This window comes from Anabas testudineus, chromosome 10 (genome assembly GCF_900324465.2).
Source record: "Anabas testudineus chromosome 10, fAnaTes1.2, whole genome shotgun sequence".
Classification (NCBI taxonomy): Eukaryota; Metazoa; Chordata; class Actinopteri; order Anabantiformes; family Anabantidae; genus Anabas; species Anabas testudineus.
In genome coordinates, this window is record NC_046619.1 from 17,157,605 (window position 1) to 17,174,129 (window position 16,525).

At 39.6% G+C, this 16,525-nt stretch overlaps 2 protein-coding genes across 4 annotated transcripts; both read right to left on the reverse strand.

The window, feature by feature from the left end:
- Positions 1-259: 259 nt before the first annotated feature.
- slc30a9 (solute carrier family 30 member 9) lies at positions 260-8,562 on the reverse strand. Its single transcript, XM_026358554.1, has 19 exons — positions 8,433-8,562; positions 7,909-8,058; positions 6,980-7,174; positions 6,834-6,857; positions 6,697-6,744; positions 6,403-6,502; positions 6,045-6,137; positions 5,835-5,917; positions 5,607-5,665; positions 5,048-5,115; positions 4,264-4,422; positions 3,949-4,084; positions 3,832-3,871; positions 3,655-3,726; positions 3,112-3,219; positions 2,745-2,910; positions 2,150-2,279; positions 1,797-1,910; positions 260-1,636 (listed from the first exon to the last, which is right to left on the reverse strand). The coding sequence occupies exons 2-19, from the start codon at positions 8,015-8,017 to the stop codon at positions 1,592-1,594; spliced, it is 1,749 nt and encodes a 582-aa protein (XP_026214339.1). The 5' UTR covers positions 8,018-8,058; positions 8,433-8,562; the 3' UTR covers positions 260-1,591.
- A 1,252-nt stretch (positions 8,563-9,814) lies between these two features.
- Positions 9,815-16,399, reverse strand: gsr (glutathione reductase). 3 transcript variants are annotated; one of them, XM_026357049.1, is made up of 13 exons: positions 16,077-16,399; positions 15,471-15,642; positions 14,026-14,052; positions 13,830-13,918; positions 12,956-13,025; positions 12,644-12,791; positions 12,507-12,561; positions 12,321-12,420; positions 11,983-12,234; positions 11,451-11,562; positions 10,885-11,016; positions 10,661-10,794; positions 9,815-10,466 (listed from the first exon to the last, which is right to left on the reverse strand). In XM_026357049.1, exons 1-13 carry the CDS (start codon positions 16,136-16,138, stop codon positions 10,317-10,319), a joined length of 1,503 nt encoding a protein of 500 aa, XP_026212834.1. In that variant the 5' UTR covers positions 16,139-16,399; the 3' UTR covers positions 9,815-10,316. The 3 variants fall into 3 exon arrangements, with proteins under 3 accessions (XP_026212834.1, XP_026212833.1, XP_026212836.1); XM_026357048.1 differs by lacking the exon at positions 16,077-16,399 and having other exon boundaries at positions 15,471-15,872; XM_026357051.1 differs by lacking the exon at positions 16,077-16,399 and having other exon boundaries at positions 15,479-15,609.
- Between the last annotated feature and the right edge of the window lie 126 nt (positions 16,400-16,525).

The window sequence follows — 16,525 nt, forward strand, 5'->3', positions numbered from 1 at the left end:
GCTTTAAAAATGACTCCATTGCAAGAAACATAGGAGTTGAAAAATGCGTAAAGTTCCTCAGAGAAGCGAAAATCTCCAAAGGGTTAATCACTGGTGTCACAATCAGGAAGTCTGGAGCTCCTACAAGACTTCAGGCTTCATATATTGATGTTATATAGTTATATTAATACCATTGTAATGTACTATCTTCATGTAATAACACAGTATACACAGAAAAAGTTAAACATAATTTAATAAATTACTTTAAATTTATTCCAACTTCGTTAGCAGTTGCAACAGCATCATAACCAAAAGGTAAATATTACACTATTAACACCTTCAAAAATATATATCCTCCCTCCAAACAAGATGACTTTGGCCCTGACCAGAACCAGATGTTTTGTAGGCAGGTGTGTCGACAGTAGGTGCAGAGAGAAGAATCACCACGTTTTACACACTGTTCAACAGAAACGCTGATAATTCACTGAATATGTTGATGCACGCTGTACAAGGACACATCCAGAGTTATTTAAACGACAGGAGATGGAACCGGTTTGATGCGGAGACGATCCATTTGTTTAGTGCACCTGTGGCACCACTGACCAGGTATTTACACTTCATGGAAAAGGGGCTACGACATATGAACCTGTGCAGTAATTCATCTGTAGTCATCTGCTGACCAGTCTCCAAACTTATCAGACCAAGTCAGTAAACATCAAATTGGAGTGTGGAGAAATGTTCACTATTCATTTTCTACGTAACGTTGTGTCAATATGTCAAATAAATGGCTATTTAACATGTTTATTACACTTCACTTCATGATATGATTAATTCAATTTGTAACACCCTGTTTTCTACTTATTGTTTTGTATAATAACCAAACTGAATACAGCTTCAACTCTATCACAGAAATCAAATGAAAAGACTCTTTTTCGTTTGTATATTTTTTTGTAATAGCAATAAAATTTATGTCACAAATTCATTAGAGAAGCTGCAGAGGCATCGTGCCGTCTTCAGCTTCTTAGTTTTTACATTAAAAAGAAAAAAAAAAAAAAAACTAAACTAATTTCTAGCAATGAAATAAATATGGTTTCAATGTGTAGAGCTCTGGTTTTGTTTGTACTAATAACACTATCACTGTAGTTCAAGCATAACAATAAAGTACAAGTCAAAAGAAGATGATACTGGTCCTGTTTGTGATTTTGTTTTTAAAGAGACCTGGTTTCAACCAGATCCAGACACATTCATGCAGGAATGTGTGTTAAAGAAAACAGACAGGAGATTAAACTGTCCTATCTGTGAACTGCAACACAGATTTAAGCTTCTCTTAGTGACAGTCTCCAGGCTTTAGCCGCAAAAGCAGACACCTGAATGTGGGAGTGGATTTCAGTATCTCTAACTAAAGTTCAAGAAACAAGATGAAAGCTCATCACTGCCAAAACTGTGTCTCTGTCTGGTTCTGAAATATTCTACAGTAAGACTTGTGCAGAGACGTAGTTTTGTTTTCTTGTGGTCTGAACTGGAGGCTGGCTGCAGAGGTGGACTCCCCTTCACATTCTCTTCTTGTAGGTTCTTCTCGTCAGCAGGTTTCCTCGACAGAGACCAGTGAGTATTATAGTATTTCCAGGTCAACGTGACGAACCTCTGGGTTACGTTGCTACAGATGAACAAAATGCAATTAAATAAAAATCAATGGAATGAAATAAATTTTTATAAATATGTTTCAATAAATAAATATGAGAACAGCATGATGAAAGTTATAAATATATTGTAGCATCAGCTAGATGATAATGTGGACACGATTATCAATTTACCACCTTGAGCTCTTTCTCCAGGCGATCCACCTCGGCTCCCAGAGTGTCAATGATGTTCTCCCCATGTTTCAGCATGAAGTTTTCCAGCTCCTCTGGAGTTTTCACCTGCTGAATGTCCTGTAGACAAAGAAAAGCACACACGTAGCTTTGTTTGAAAAGCAACCACCTGTATGTTTAATACAACAATCAACAGCACTGTGAGGAACAATTCAGATATGTCCTGAGGAAAGAAGCTGAGAGTTGCTCAAACATTTAATATTGCAGTAACAATAAAGAAAGAGATAGAAAGGGTAGAGCTTCTCTGTGTCGACTTGAATGAACTAGTAAACGTAAGTGTAACATAAACAAATACTTACATTGAGGATTTGGTCAATGTCTTGTTTTTCCAGGTACGACCGCGTCACCACTCGTCCATCAAAGTCAACTTCGGCCTTGAAGCGAACTTTACTCAGTCCCATATCGGTGGCCTTCACGTCGTGGATGGCTCTGCATTAAATAAATGATGTCAGCAAATGTCAAGGACAGGTAGACACAATATATTAATGATGAAATGTGAATCAGTCTGAAGGAGACAAAATCAAAAGCTGTGTTGTTCCTGTTTATAGTTGTTTTATGTCTTATGAGTCATGTTGTGTCTCTGTTTTAACTCTATTCTTTAACTTTCACAGTGCAGCTCTGGGTTGTGGTCCTGTCTTCCTTTTATGCGTTCCTTCTTTCATGTCCCTCAGGCTCTGGCCTGTCGATCCCCGACCTCTGGGCCCCTGGGCTTATACCTAATGGGCCCAGTCAGTAATCCTTCCATGATGACACCAAGTCGATGACCTCATTTGGAGGTGTGTACAGCTGTGACTATTTAGCTTCACATGCATGATTCCAGACTTGACCTCAACACCTGCTTCATATTTTAAAGCTCTGTCTGTCCGTGCGTAAATAAAAAATATTGTTGCCAACCTCACAGCGGGGTCATTCTCCAGGAACTCTGTAAGCTTCTGCACACGATCAGCCTGTATAGATCGCCCCAGCAGGGCCTCAGTGTTTGTGTAGATGAGGAAGGCTGAGACGGTGCCCAGCAACGTACCCACGCCAAGAGAACCCAAACTGTCATAGTACGGGTTACCTGGCACAACACAGTCAAAGAAGGGCAAAAGAAAATAAAAAATCTGGGTCATTACAAACATTACAAAAACACAAGAGAGCAGCCATCCTGAGTACAATTATTCACATCAGCAGAAGAAAAATCAATCATGGTGCAGACAGAGAAGCTCAGTCCATCCCTTTAGACAGGCTTGATGAATCTGTAGGACATCTCTTTGTTTACCTGTGAGTGAAGTGAGCCCCATGCAGCCAGCAGCCAAGATGACTCCTAATACAGCCGCAGCATCCTCCAGCAGCACCACGTTAGTACTGGGATCCCGACTCTGCATTACTGCACGAAACAATGCAAAACCCCATTACGCTTGAAATACCCAGGAGGTAATAAGTTTTACAGCTGGGAAACACAAGACTGGACACAATAAAGAAAATAAACAATTTAAATAATTAAAAAACAAGTAAAAAAAATGAATGGTTGTAGTTTCAAAGGTTTGTATATTGTTAATCATAGTAGTAAAGTAGTGCTCAGCCCTGCTATTAGTTTCACTTCTTATTTGTCTTGTTGAGTGAGTGCTCTTGGTCTTAATCACATTTACTCTCAAATATTCAACATCTGGAAGATGAGAAACATCATTATAAGCTCACTATAAAAGCGTCTGTAAACTTAATAATATGAGGACTGTGATTATTGCTGTGGTTCACTTCATTTCAGTCTTGCACAGAACAAGGACTGTACAGGTCTGGCCTGGTTTTTTACTGCTGCACATACCGTATTCATAAAAAGACAGCCCGTGCTTTTGGGCACTCTTCTTTATTTCATTGATGGCTACTAGTAACGTTGCTGTGAAGGGAAAATAAAGAAAACAGAAAGAAATGTTTAGGTATAAACTGTAAGATCCCAGTTCAAACATAATTAAAAATATACTAGTTTGTTAAAATGACCCACCTCCTTCAGACACAAGGGAGCCCGCTAAAATACAGTAAGCCTGTAGCACATAAACATTATGGATCAGAATTAAGCCTTAATAAACATACAAATACAAACAAGACAGTGGACACTCACCCATAACAATGACTCTATGGGCTCTGGGTGGAGCAATCCCATGATGCCATGGTACCAGGAGAGTCCTGCTCCCATCATAAAAATGCCTACCCCACTGATGAGAGAGGCTATGTAGCGCATGTTGGAGAATCCATAACTGAAAAACACAAAAGTGCAGTGTTCTGATTCAGCTAAGGTTTAGACTCCTCTGAACAACCAGAGTGCCCCGGGTCGTTTCAACAACACAGTGATGCGTCTTCTTTAGTAAATCCATGAGCATTAATAATGTAATAATTTAACCTTCCTGAGACTGTTCATGTGCTCATGTGTACTTACGGGTGCACAGCGTCTGGGTTGCGGACAGACTGGCTGATTCCCAGGGCGAGCAGAGCCTGGTTGCAGGTGTCAGCCAGTGAGTGGATGGCCTCTGAGAACATGCTGGCTGATCCGGTGTAGACCCAAGCCAGGAGTTTGAAGAAGAAATTCAGTCCATTGCTGAGGACAAAGAAAACAAGTAGATATAGATCTCAACAGATAATGAAACAGGAAATTAAAATGTTAGAAGTTTTTTTTACAGTGTATGGTAGCTGTTTCAGGGGATAAAAACATAGTTGGGTACCTCACAATGTGACAATTAGGATAAACGTAGCAGCAAGACTCATTTGTAAGAAATTAATTTACAACAAACAGTTACTCTTATGTTTCATTGCTAAACTCTTCAACATCTGAATAGGTTTTACTCCCACACCGAGTCTCTCCCATAATGAGCATTAATTGAGTCCTCTTTGTGCAAACTCACTGAAGGAAACAGCGTGCTGTTCATGTGACTGCACATGTTCTCTAATGAAGTCATTCTAACTCAATAGACCAAATGATTTCATGTGATCTCATGCAGTTCTCAGCATTACGTTAAAACACAAAATCAACTGTTCACACACAGTCATTTTTTGAGGCTTTTAGTTGAGTTTATCAAATGCTATATTCTACTATGATATACTATATGTAATAACCCTGCTACAGAATTGTGGTTCTTCTCTCTAAGCTAATACCTCCCACCGTATGTGCTACAGCTCAGAAAAGTCACAGAGTATAGAGAGTCACAGCGTGCAGGAGTACTTACATACAAATAGCAACTGTGACCACCTTCCCTGGGCCTTGTAGAAACGTTGCCCTCTTGCCCGATCGAGGCTTAATGACACAAAGAAACAGCAAAATGAAAAACTGATCAGCTGTATTTAAAGGAAGACAGAAGGTCAATAAGTGCAGCATGCCTAACGTTCACCCAACACAAATTAATCATATTCAAAATATATAATACATAATATATAACCATATAAGGAATCGAGTTAGAATTAGCTCACAGAGAATATTGTGGAGTTCACATTGGCAAAACAGACCATAATGCAACAAAGAAGTGCAGAACATTACAGCTTGGTGAATAGAATAATGTCGGCATCATACAGTAAAGAGTGGAGATTGAATGACAACAGATAATAACACTGTCATTCAGACGCAGTGTGACCTTTGTCTCTAATGGGGACAAAGGTCACACAAACACCATTAGGGCAACCAGGACGTATTAATGGGACTATCCACGTTACTTTCTCTTTTACATTTTAATTAATCTCCAAACATGATTATATTATCAAATAGAAATGGAGGTAAAACACGCTGCTCACCTTAGTGTTGCCCCAGAAGTCTTTGTATTCTTTCAACAGCTGTTGATTTCGGAAAATATCTAAAGGTCGGTGAATAAAGGAAACAAATAAAACAATTTGTCAAACGTTAAATATATAGAAATATAGAAATTACACAAAATCACATTTAACATTTGTACTGAAATGTCATTGAAACATCTCATATGGTTCTGTCCAAAGGTAACAAACAAGGAAGAAATCTAAACCTACTCTCTTGGTACTCTCTCTCCACTTCTTTCCTGACATTCCTCTCCCGGGCTAGAGCTTCATGGCTTCCCCACACATCTATGGCTCTAAGATTTACGAAAAGAAACAAATAAATCATGTGGTGTGGTGTTCTGTAATATCTCATCTGCAAATATATATAAATATCTCATTCTGTAATATCTTATCTGCAAAGCTCAGGTATGTAACACTGACTTGGCCTCCACGTCTGACCGCAGGAACACAGTGAATGCCTCTGTGTCGTCATGGGGGCTGCGTCTTCTGATCTTCCTAAGTTGTTCCAGATCGCTGTGAAAACATGATGGGGTGAAAAGACATAGATGTAGGAAAATAGATTTGTGTTAAATGATGTTAGCCAGTCTTATATTAACTAATAACAAAAGCATGTTTACTGATTAACTCAGTGGAATTTGTGCTGTGTTTGTGGTCTGCAGGAATCTCTGAGGCACAGAGATAAGCATTAATCACAAGTTATTCAGCTAGGCGCTGATGATGTGGATATAGTTATGCTCTACAATTTTAATAAACTTGATGTTTCAGGAACAGGAGTTACCTCGGTTTCAGGCAGAACTCATTCATGGCTCTGACTGCAGTGATAAAGTTGTTCTGAGTGTACTTGGATCCATATTCTCTTTTTTTTAGGACTGCCCGAACTACAGATGAGACAAGAGGCAAATAATGATACAGGGCTTCTATCTGCATTTATTAGTCCCCACTATTCGGCAAGCTAACAAACTATGCCTGGTTTCTGAACACTAAAATAAAAATACATGCTAAATAGAGAGAAAGGAGATGTGTAATATTTACAATCATGGAAGGTCGATGGACGCACAAATGTTTTTATTACCTTTAACTTGTATTGTCTCAGCTTTCGTCAGCCCTTGAGGTGACAAACCTATAACAGAAAAAAATGTAATTTAGAAAATTAACTTGAAGCCAAATTCTACTGGAAGACTTTTCAATTTACCAAACATCTCAACTTACCAGAACTTTTTCCTGCTGCTTGTGCTGAGAGAACAAGTGAAAAGACAGTTTTAGTCATTTAAAAACAGATTTACACAATGCAAACAATACAATACAACAGGAAATGCACAGACAACTTTGGCATATGGAAATATTATTTTTTTCACCTGAAGAAGCTGGAGAGACTTTTGCATCAGACAAAACCTTTTCTGCTGATGGAGCATCGACTGATGGTGATTTTGGAGGACCATCTTTACTGCTGCCAGAGGTAGAGTAATACTGCACCCTGCCCAGCCCTGTAGAAGCAACTCTGCAGTCTGGAAGGCTGAACCACAATCTATGTATGCCTCCACTTTGCCAACCTGTGCAACACAATGAGTGAAAACAGAAAGTTTTTGTTATTTTGGTTCTGCTGCATATTAAAAAAAAAAAAAAAAAATCACGGGAACCTTTCTCCTGTCACTATGGGACACAATGTGCCCACAAGGCAACCAGAATCCTATGTGACACCCTTAATAGTCTTCTCACTCGCTCATTGTCTGGAAAGAGGTACATGCCAGATTCACAACTCTCCAACAGTTCCCCATGGCTATGAGAACTCTAAATGACTGCCCCTAATTCTACCTCCCACTCTTAAACAGACCCAAAGAACTCCCCAAAAGGAAGCTCACTTAACATATACACATTACTAAATGTATCTTACATTGGATAGAGTATACTGCTATCAGAATATTATTATACATTTACATATGCATGTTTTAGTGTGTTTCACCATGGGTCTGGTGGAATGACATTCCAGTCTGCTGTAGGTCTTTGTATAATGTGGAAGTTACTTGACATGTTGACTTTCTGCACATGTCATCAAACAAACAAAAAGTGCCACAGAAGCCACTGTCACATTTTCTAAAGGCTTGACTTGCTTGACCTACAGCCCAAACTCAGTGCGTGAAATCAGTATGCGAATATAGAAACAGTAATATATGTATGTTTATTCTGATTGACCAATCAATTTATCTACTAATAACTTCACCTCAGAGGCAGAATAGTAATAATCACCATGTGTCATAGCTTTACTTTTAACATCTAAGACTCTCACCGTAGCACAGGTGCTGCAACCTCGGGGACCATTGAGACTGGGACGCCCTTTGCTGCACGTAGACCCTGCAGAGGACGTGCCAAGATCTGTGGGCCAGGTTGGGGAACATCCTCGCTGTAGCAGGGCTCAGTAGTGAGAAGCAGGAACTTGCTGTGCGGAGTCACAGATAACTGTTTAGTAGTTATGCTGTTGACACAGATTAACGTCAAGATCTGATTCTATCATTAAGCACTTGTGTTAGCATGGCTACAAACAAACCCACACGTTTGACACAGCGAATGCTCGTAGCTAAATGTTGAAGGGAAATGGTTGTCACTGGTAATCACTTGGACAGTCATCTAATGCCATTAATGACGCTGCTGCAGCCATACACACACCGGCAAGCTAACCTAGCTAGCTAGTACCTAGCTAACATCGTTAGCCAACCTAAGTAGCAACTCCTGTATAACATTTCAATTTAAACAAAAACAACTGCAGCTAACTGGTGAGTACATTTAAACGGCGTTGTTCAAAAAAGCCAGTACCTTTTTAAGTTGAGGGTTGTTCGTAATCTGTATCATTGTTGAACATCTATGACCAAACCGATGGTAGTGCTACAAACACACTGACGTCACCGGGTGAAGCGTGAGACACGTCGATCGAACTCTCGCGAGATCTTCTCCACTTTACAGTTATCGAATCATATCGCGATACTCTGGAACCGATGTCCGTGACGTCACTAATTAGTTAATCGGATCTATGTTGTTTTATTGTGCGATGATAAAGGTTATAGTTATATGATATAGTTTAAATATTGGGAATATAAGAAAAACATTACAAACAGAAAAGGTAGGTACAAACAAACATATAATAAAAAAGTCCTAAGTCAACACATGGCTATGACCTTTTAAACAATATAAGGGAACTGCACTTTAAGATCTGACATATTATTTACTTATGTAACACAGGAATCAGTGGATTCACTGACTTCACTGCATTTAAATGTGTGCTTGGTTGAGCCGAGCATATATCTCAGTTGTTTAACAAAAAGCGCATACTCACTGTGGTATATAATGATTAACTATTTTCTGTGTATACTGATCTGTTGTGGTATATTTTAACTTGCTATGGTTTGGATTTAACCATGTATTTAGTAACACAACTTGTTTATTTAATATTTACTTACTTATAGTTATTAAAGTAAAAATAAATAACATAGGCTGCAGGTTACATTAAATTATAATGTGTAATAATAATAACAACTTATAGATAATAAAAAAAAATCTATTTGTCTATTTTTTATCAACTACTGGAAGATTGGTCATTTAGGTGAAAAGTGTAATACTGCAATATCAGAGTAACACATTAACCTTTACCTATACAAGTTGTGCTTCAAACTGGAGTAAGTACTCAAATATTATCAGCGAAAGACAAATTAAGCATCACAAGTAAAAAAATATTCTAGCAGCAATAGCCCACGCCCCTGTAGTATACAGTGTATTGGATCAATATCGCGGATTAAATCACAATTAATTATCATCCAAGAGGCATTTGATCTGTAGTTTACTACTACTCTACTTTGGGTAATTTACCCAAGTTATACTTGACCAAACACTGGCTGTCAAATTTATTAAAGTAAAAACACAAATACAGAACTCAAATAAATGCACTTTTGCACTTTTATAGTATCTAAATGACTGTATCAATCTCCACACTAGTGCATATTCACTGCATGTCCCTAGGACACTTAATTTTAAAATGACTGACCAATGTACAATCTGTCATATGTTGTCTGAAATGCAGAGAAGTACTTGAGTCACTGTCTAGTCCATGTATTGTATCCCAATTTGAACACAGACAGGGAAGAGATGTTACAACAAATCACCACAATTAAAAAAGGCAGCACAGAGAGAGAAGAATCACAACATTTAAGAAAAAAACCTGCAGGTTTATTGAGTCTTTAAAACAGTGCAGTCAGTATGTTATGACCTGGTAGTGGTATTAAATATGGGCCTTAATGGAGCAGCAGTGTTTGTAAAATTAATGTGACAAATGACTGACAAACCAAACACATACACTAGGAGAGAGGTCTTTTGACTTCCCGTGCAATCACTTGACAACAATACCTGCAGATTCATCTCTTCCATTTCATGGTCATTAAAATGGAATTCAGAATATTCAATCAAAAATCAAGACCCACAGTACAGTTTAAAAGGCCATAACTTGGTCTTGGTCCATTTAGGGAAAAATTAGAAACAAATGAAACACTGCGCACAAGTAAGGTCACTGAAATGAGAGAAAATGGAAGTATGTAGGTAGTTTTAGAAAACAAGTCGTCAAGCTGATGCGAGAGTAGTACAGAGTAGCGACTCTGTCCCGGTATGCTTGCTGGTTGTATAGGGAAGCAAAGGTGGGAGCTGGTGTTTGCATTAACGCATTGTAACAAACTCCTCGGAGGAGGTGGGGTGAATGGCGATAGTCTTGTCAAAGTCTGCTTTGGTAGCACCCATTTTAATGGCCACAGCAAAGCCCTGCAGCATCTCGTCGCAACCCAGGCCCTGCATGTGCAGACCCACCACCTGGGGAAAAGACACGATTCAGTATTAGAGTTACTGTTGTTAGTATTCATTTATATCAACACTAATCCACAACCTGTAGCATCTACGTCTACTTCAGTGTAATCACTTACTACATTTCCCATAATTCAGAACAGAGACATTTAGAAAAGTAAATGCACTGTTTCAGTCTCTTGCATCGAACACATGGCGCCTACCTTCTCCTCCTTTCCCACACACACCAGTTTCATGATGCACTGACTCTTCCTGCTCGTGATGGCGTGGTACATCGGCGTGAAAGAAGTCTTGTAGATCTTCACATTCTCCTTTCCTCTGGATTTAATGGCCTCCTCTATAACATGAACAGCATTGTGACGCATAAAAATCTACTAACGTCTTTAAAAGTTGACCCCGACCTGTAGATCTTTTTGAGCGGACTCACCTTCTGTGAGGCCCACCGTACCAATAGGTGGGTGGCTGAACACCACTGTGGGAATACTGGAGTAGTCCAGCTTGGAGTCTTTCTTGCCTTCAAACAGCCTGTGTGCCAGCTTTCTGCCTGCAGCTATAGCAACTGCCCCAACATACAAAATAACATCAGAGTCCTGAATAACAATAAAAGGCCCCAAGTAAACACTGTGTCTACAGAGACTTCATGTTCACCATAAACCAAAAGACAAGTGCAAAATAATGTTATTGCTTTGTAGTAAAAGATTATCTCTTAGCTATAAAACAATGATAACTTATAATATTTTCTTAACTGAAATGTTTAACACTATTATTGCTATTGTACACAGGTGCTGCTCCAGAGACACAGATGTAACCTGACAAAACATGAGGCCTGCATAGGACCTACAGTACTATGCAGTACTTCAAAACCATATAAGAATTTGATTTAGCAGACACAGACCTGCAGATTCTGCATTCAAATTCTCAGAATGGCCCAGCTCCAACCCACATCACTATAGTATTTACACTGTAAAGTAAGTTGTTAGAGCTAATTTGTACCAGGTGTGAGAAGAGCTCTGCCACAAACATCACCAACAGCGTAGATTCCCGGTCGACTAGTGTTCTGAAAGTCGTCCACAATGATATGCCCTCTTTCATCTGTGTCCACACCCTGCAGATAAGCAGAAAAACATTTCAGTTTCTTTGATATGCTTTAAATCTGGTGCTATTCTAAGGTAAAGATACTGAACAACCTGATATTTATTATAATTTCTGCTATCTCTCTTACTCTTAAAAAGAGAAGACAGAACATGAGGAATTACTACGTCCGGCTGATGATCTGACAGGACACTTCTCTCTGTAGCTTGCAAACAGAATAAATAAGTGTTCACAACACTAACCTGGGTTGTAAACTGGACTTGTAAACCGAGGACAATTAAGCAGCCAGAATTAAAACTAATCAGTTCCCTTTTCAGACTGTGAGTGGTGATAAGCTACAGTCTGCACCTGTTTCATTAGTGCATGCTGCACTTGTTGCTACCTTAAATATACTAGATCTGTTTTTTTTTTTTAAACTGATTTTACACTTTACCATCTCTCCAATGTTCAGTCCAGAGGTGTTCGGCTGTCTGCCGATGGCCCAGAGAAGACAGTCCACCTCCTGGATGGTGCTGATCTTCTCTTCGTTCTTCTTCTCCGGGTCTATGGTGACGATTGTCACCTCCAGGCCTCTGTCCGTTTTACGCACGGACTTCACATGAGAGTTCTTCCACAAGTCTACACCAGAGTTTTGAATTTCTTTGGTGCAGTTTGTGCTTATGATGCTGTCAAAGTTCCTCAAAACCTAAAGATAGAATATTATTCGAACACTTATAGAAAAAACACCTAACATTTAGTGTGAGTTTATATGTGAGTTTATGTTTTTCTTACTCCAGTCTGTCGAATGATGAGGGATGTTTTGGACCCCAGAGTGGAAAGGATGCCTGCTATCTCCACAGCAATATAACCAGCACCTACAATCACACTGCGCCTATTGCGACGACAACTTCTTAATTACAGAAACTACTTTTTTAGTGGTATCTAACAAATACTACAGAGATTATACGACAATCTTACTTTGGCAAGGTTTCAAGTTCAAAAAAGCCATCACTGGTAATGCCAAGACTCGCTCCTGAAATGATCAAATACACAAGACTTTGTACAACATTGTAATTTTATGAAATCAGTAAAGACCTAATTACAGTCTGTCTTACCTGGAACTTCAGCATCACTCAAAACATAAGGCTGCCCTCCAGTGGCAATGAGGATGTGAGGCGCTGTGTATTTTCTTCCATCGACCTCAACCGTAGGCTCAGGGTCATCTGTGAACCTGGCACGGCCTTGAATGGTTTGGATTTTAGCCTGAAATGTCATCAGCATTTGAAAATAACTTAATGAAAATGTTCAAATAATTCCTTATCTAGTAAAGGTGCATAGAGACAATATAAAAACATGACGTTAGACTGATTTAAATACATAAAGAAGAACAACATACACACTCAAATAAGGATAATTGAAATAGTTACCTTGTCCAGATTGTTGCGATAAATGCGATTTAAGTGACTAACATAAGAATCCCTTTTGGCCTTAAGAGTTCTGCAAACACAAACAAACACAGGCATGACAAGTGTTATTTTCTTATCTATATTTATTAAAGGCTTGGCCATCAACTCCACTCAGCAGTTACATGCCAACTTATTCACTTCTTCAGATGGAAAGAACAACAATTCTAAATTAGAAGGAAAAAAAACAGAACAAATATTTTATTAAATGCTTGAAAGCAGCGAATAAACATGACTTATTCACAGTGGTGCACATTTCCCTGGTTTCAGTCTGGCAGATACAGCAGCCTAACTCGTGTTATGAGGAACTTGTGCATACATGGGAAAGGAGAAGAAGAGTTTTCAACTTCTCTGACCAAAGTTTCTGGTCTGTTCCACATATTAAACTTTTCACATGTCTGCAGCTGTGTGTTAAATCTCCCTTTATTCTGAAATGTTTTCCATCCACCTCCGAACAAACTATCAAATAAAGGCAATCATGCAAATCCCTGCGTAGGCTTGTTGTTTGTGTTGTACCTCACTTGGTGCTGAATAAACCTTTGCATTAATCCATACAGGCACACCTTAAATGATTGTCCAACCCTGTTGTACATTAGTGTTTTCTTTCAAAGATATTAGTCACACTTTACAGAGGCTTATCTTTAACGAACACCTTGGCTGAACCAAGCTGTTCCACAAAGACACAGAAGTGGGTTATAGTGGAGCAACAAAAGACACGAAAGATTGAGAAGTCATGCTATGAAATGGATATTTCCTTTGTTCCTGGAACAAGCATGGCAGGTTTTGAAAGATCTTGTTTATATTGCACAAAAAGCCACCAACGGTCACTGTAACTTACTCCCAACTGAAGTGAACATTTCCAACGTCGAAGCCGTAATCACTGTGATCATGGAGATACTCGGCGTGGACGGCTGCATTCCACATGACCTGGAAGAGAAAAGAAAACAGGACTGGACTCATGTCTGTTGAAAATTGATGCATGGTAACAAATAATTTTCTCTGAGCTAAACTGAACCTATTACAGCAAAGTTTACCTTCTTTGGGACACAGCCAACATTGACCTGAAAAACAATGAAAAGGAGGAAATGAGTTTAGTTAAAGTTTAATCAAAAAGCATCACACATTGTACATCACAGTAGTTGTTCGAATGTTACTGTGCGTCAGTCATTAAAAAAGTAATCCACAGATCCTTTTAATCCCAATTAAAAGCTGCACTAGAGCTGGGTGACATGACTAAAATCCATATCACAATATTAATATGGATGGTTTCCATATATCTATATATATGTTAACACATTAATAATGTGAAATTATTTAATTGCACCTCAAATTATAGACAAAGAAAAATACATCCTGATAGTGATCATGATCACGCTGTACACCTCTGACTTTCAAAGTACAGAGGCCTGGTGGACTGTTATGTAAAGTGGTGTGAAAACAATCACCTGACCTTGAATGGGTCAAAGACCAAGGACATGGCTGTGGACTTTAGGAGGAACAGAGACAGTTTAAACACTGGCTCCATTTGTGGTAGAGGGGTACAAATACCTAGGAATTCACCTGGAAGACACTGGACTGGAATTGCAACACAGAGGCTGTTTACGGAAAGGGACAGAGCAGACCCTACTTCTGGAGGAAGTTGAGGTCCTTCAATGTGTGCAACAAGATGTTGCAAATCTTTTACCAGTCTGTTGTAGCCAGTGCAGCATTGCTGCTGTCTGCTGGGGCAGAAGCTTTAGATGCAGGGACAAGGCTGTGATAAGGAAAGGTACAAGACGTCATTCCTGCCAACAGCCATCAACCTGTATAATGACTATATTCAGACAGTGGCGAGCTCTGCTCCACCCTTTCCAAACCAGCCAGTGGTTAAGCTATTCATTATTTATTATATTGTATACTATACATTTCTGCATTCCCTGCTATTGGTATAACTTAAGGTGCAATTCGTTTCTGTGTTGTTTTGTTAGATGTGTTATTTTTTCCTGTTTGTGTCTTCATGTATGTTTATTCTGCGTAATGGCCACTGCAACACCAGAATTTCCCTTCTAGGAATTATAAAAGCGTCTATCTATCCATCTATCTAAGATAATATTATTTTGCAGGTTAAAAAGGTGCACACAGTGGATTTGATCGGATTCAACAGTTGCTAAATCTCTTTCTATAAGATTAGTGTATGTATGTTATGTCAGTTTGTTCACTTATTTATTACAACACCTGCAAAGTAAACACTAACATTTACACCTACAACACCTGAGCAGACTCAGTTATTGAAGCCCACAATGTTTGTTGTGCACACACACACACACACACACACACACACACACACACACACACACACACACACACACACACACACACACACACACACAAATCCACAAAAGGACTCCGGAGGCTTCCCAATGAACCTGGTAGCAGACATGTGTGAAAGCTGCAGAGGCGACAGTCCGGGTGGAGGGCAGTGTTTTCTCTTTTTACTCACGCAGGTACCTCCGAGTTTGTGACTTTCGATCACGGCGGTGGACGCTCCGAGCTCCGCTGCCCTGCGAGCTCCGGCCAGACCTCCGGAGCCGCCGCCGATCACCAGAAAGTCGAAGCGGGTCGCGCCTGGTGCCGTCGGGTCTGAGGCCATGCTGCGTCGGAGAAGTGCGCGTCTGCGAAAAGACGAGAAAGGTTGCTTTCTGCAGATAAACCAGCAGGGATCTCTGGTCCGGGTTAGCCGGATTAATAATGCCATAACCAGGAAGTTTGGAGGCTTATGTGTCGGATGAACGCGGAATGGGAGGGTCGACTGAGCAGCTACTGCTGTGTCATTGTGAATCGCAACAATGCTGTGTAAATCCCAGAAACTCTTTTTCACAATAGTCATGATTATCCTCACATGAGGTTCACATACACGGCTACAATAACAGGTATAAATCAGAAAAACTGCAACAAATAGAGCCTTAAATGTTTAGCATTTTGGCACCGAGGCCTACATATTAAAATATACTTACATTGCAATAAAGAAAGCATCATAGCAGCATTTAAACAGTGATTTATCTTCAGTCTGGCCACATATTTAGCATAATCATACTGTGTAACTCACCTTGGTGATGCCAGGGACACTGACACAGTAGGAATCAGCCTGCAGACTCTTATAAACAGCATGTTTTTATTTGCTTTGGGGCATTTTAAGCATCCACAGCGTGTTGAGGTGCATGTCTCTCTGTGGTCACTCTCAGCTAGCAGCTAGTGAGAGCTTGTAGTTTGACTTTAATCCAAAACAAAAGGCTTTAAAGCACTTCCTGTGTCACTGGGGGGGGCTCACAGCATTAAAGGCTCGTTTATATAAACTGGTGGGATGAAACGACAGCTCGTCTGCCTGCAAAACAAGCCCACATGGTGCGTTTTTCACGCTAACATGCGAGTTTACATTCAATATTTGGATTGTGGAAGTTAAGGGCGTGGATAACGCAGACGTCCAATGGAAACGTTACGTGATTTTTGCAGCAGATTTAGAATCTAGCGTAAACAATCGTAGAAAACCAAAGATTT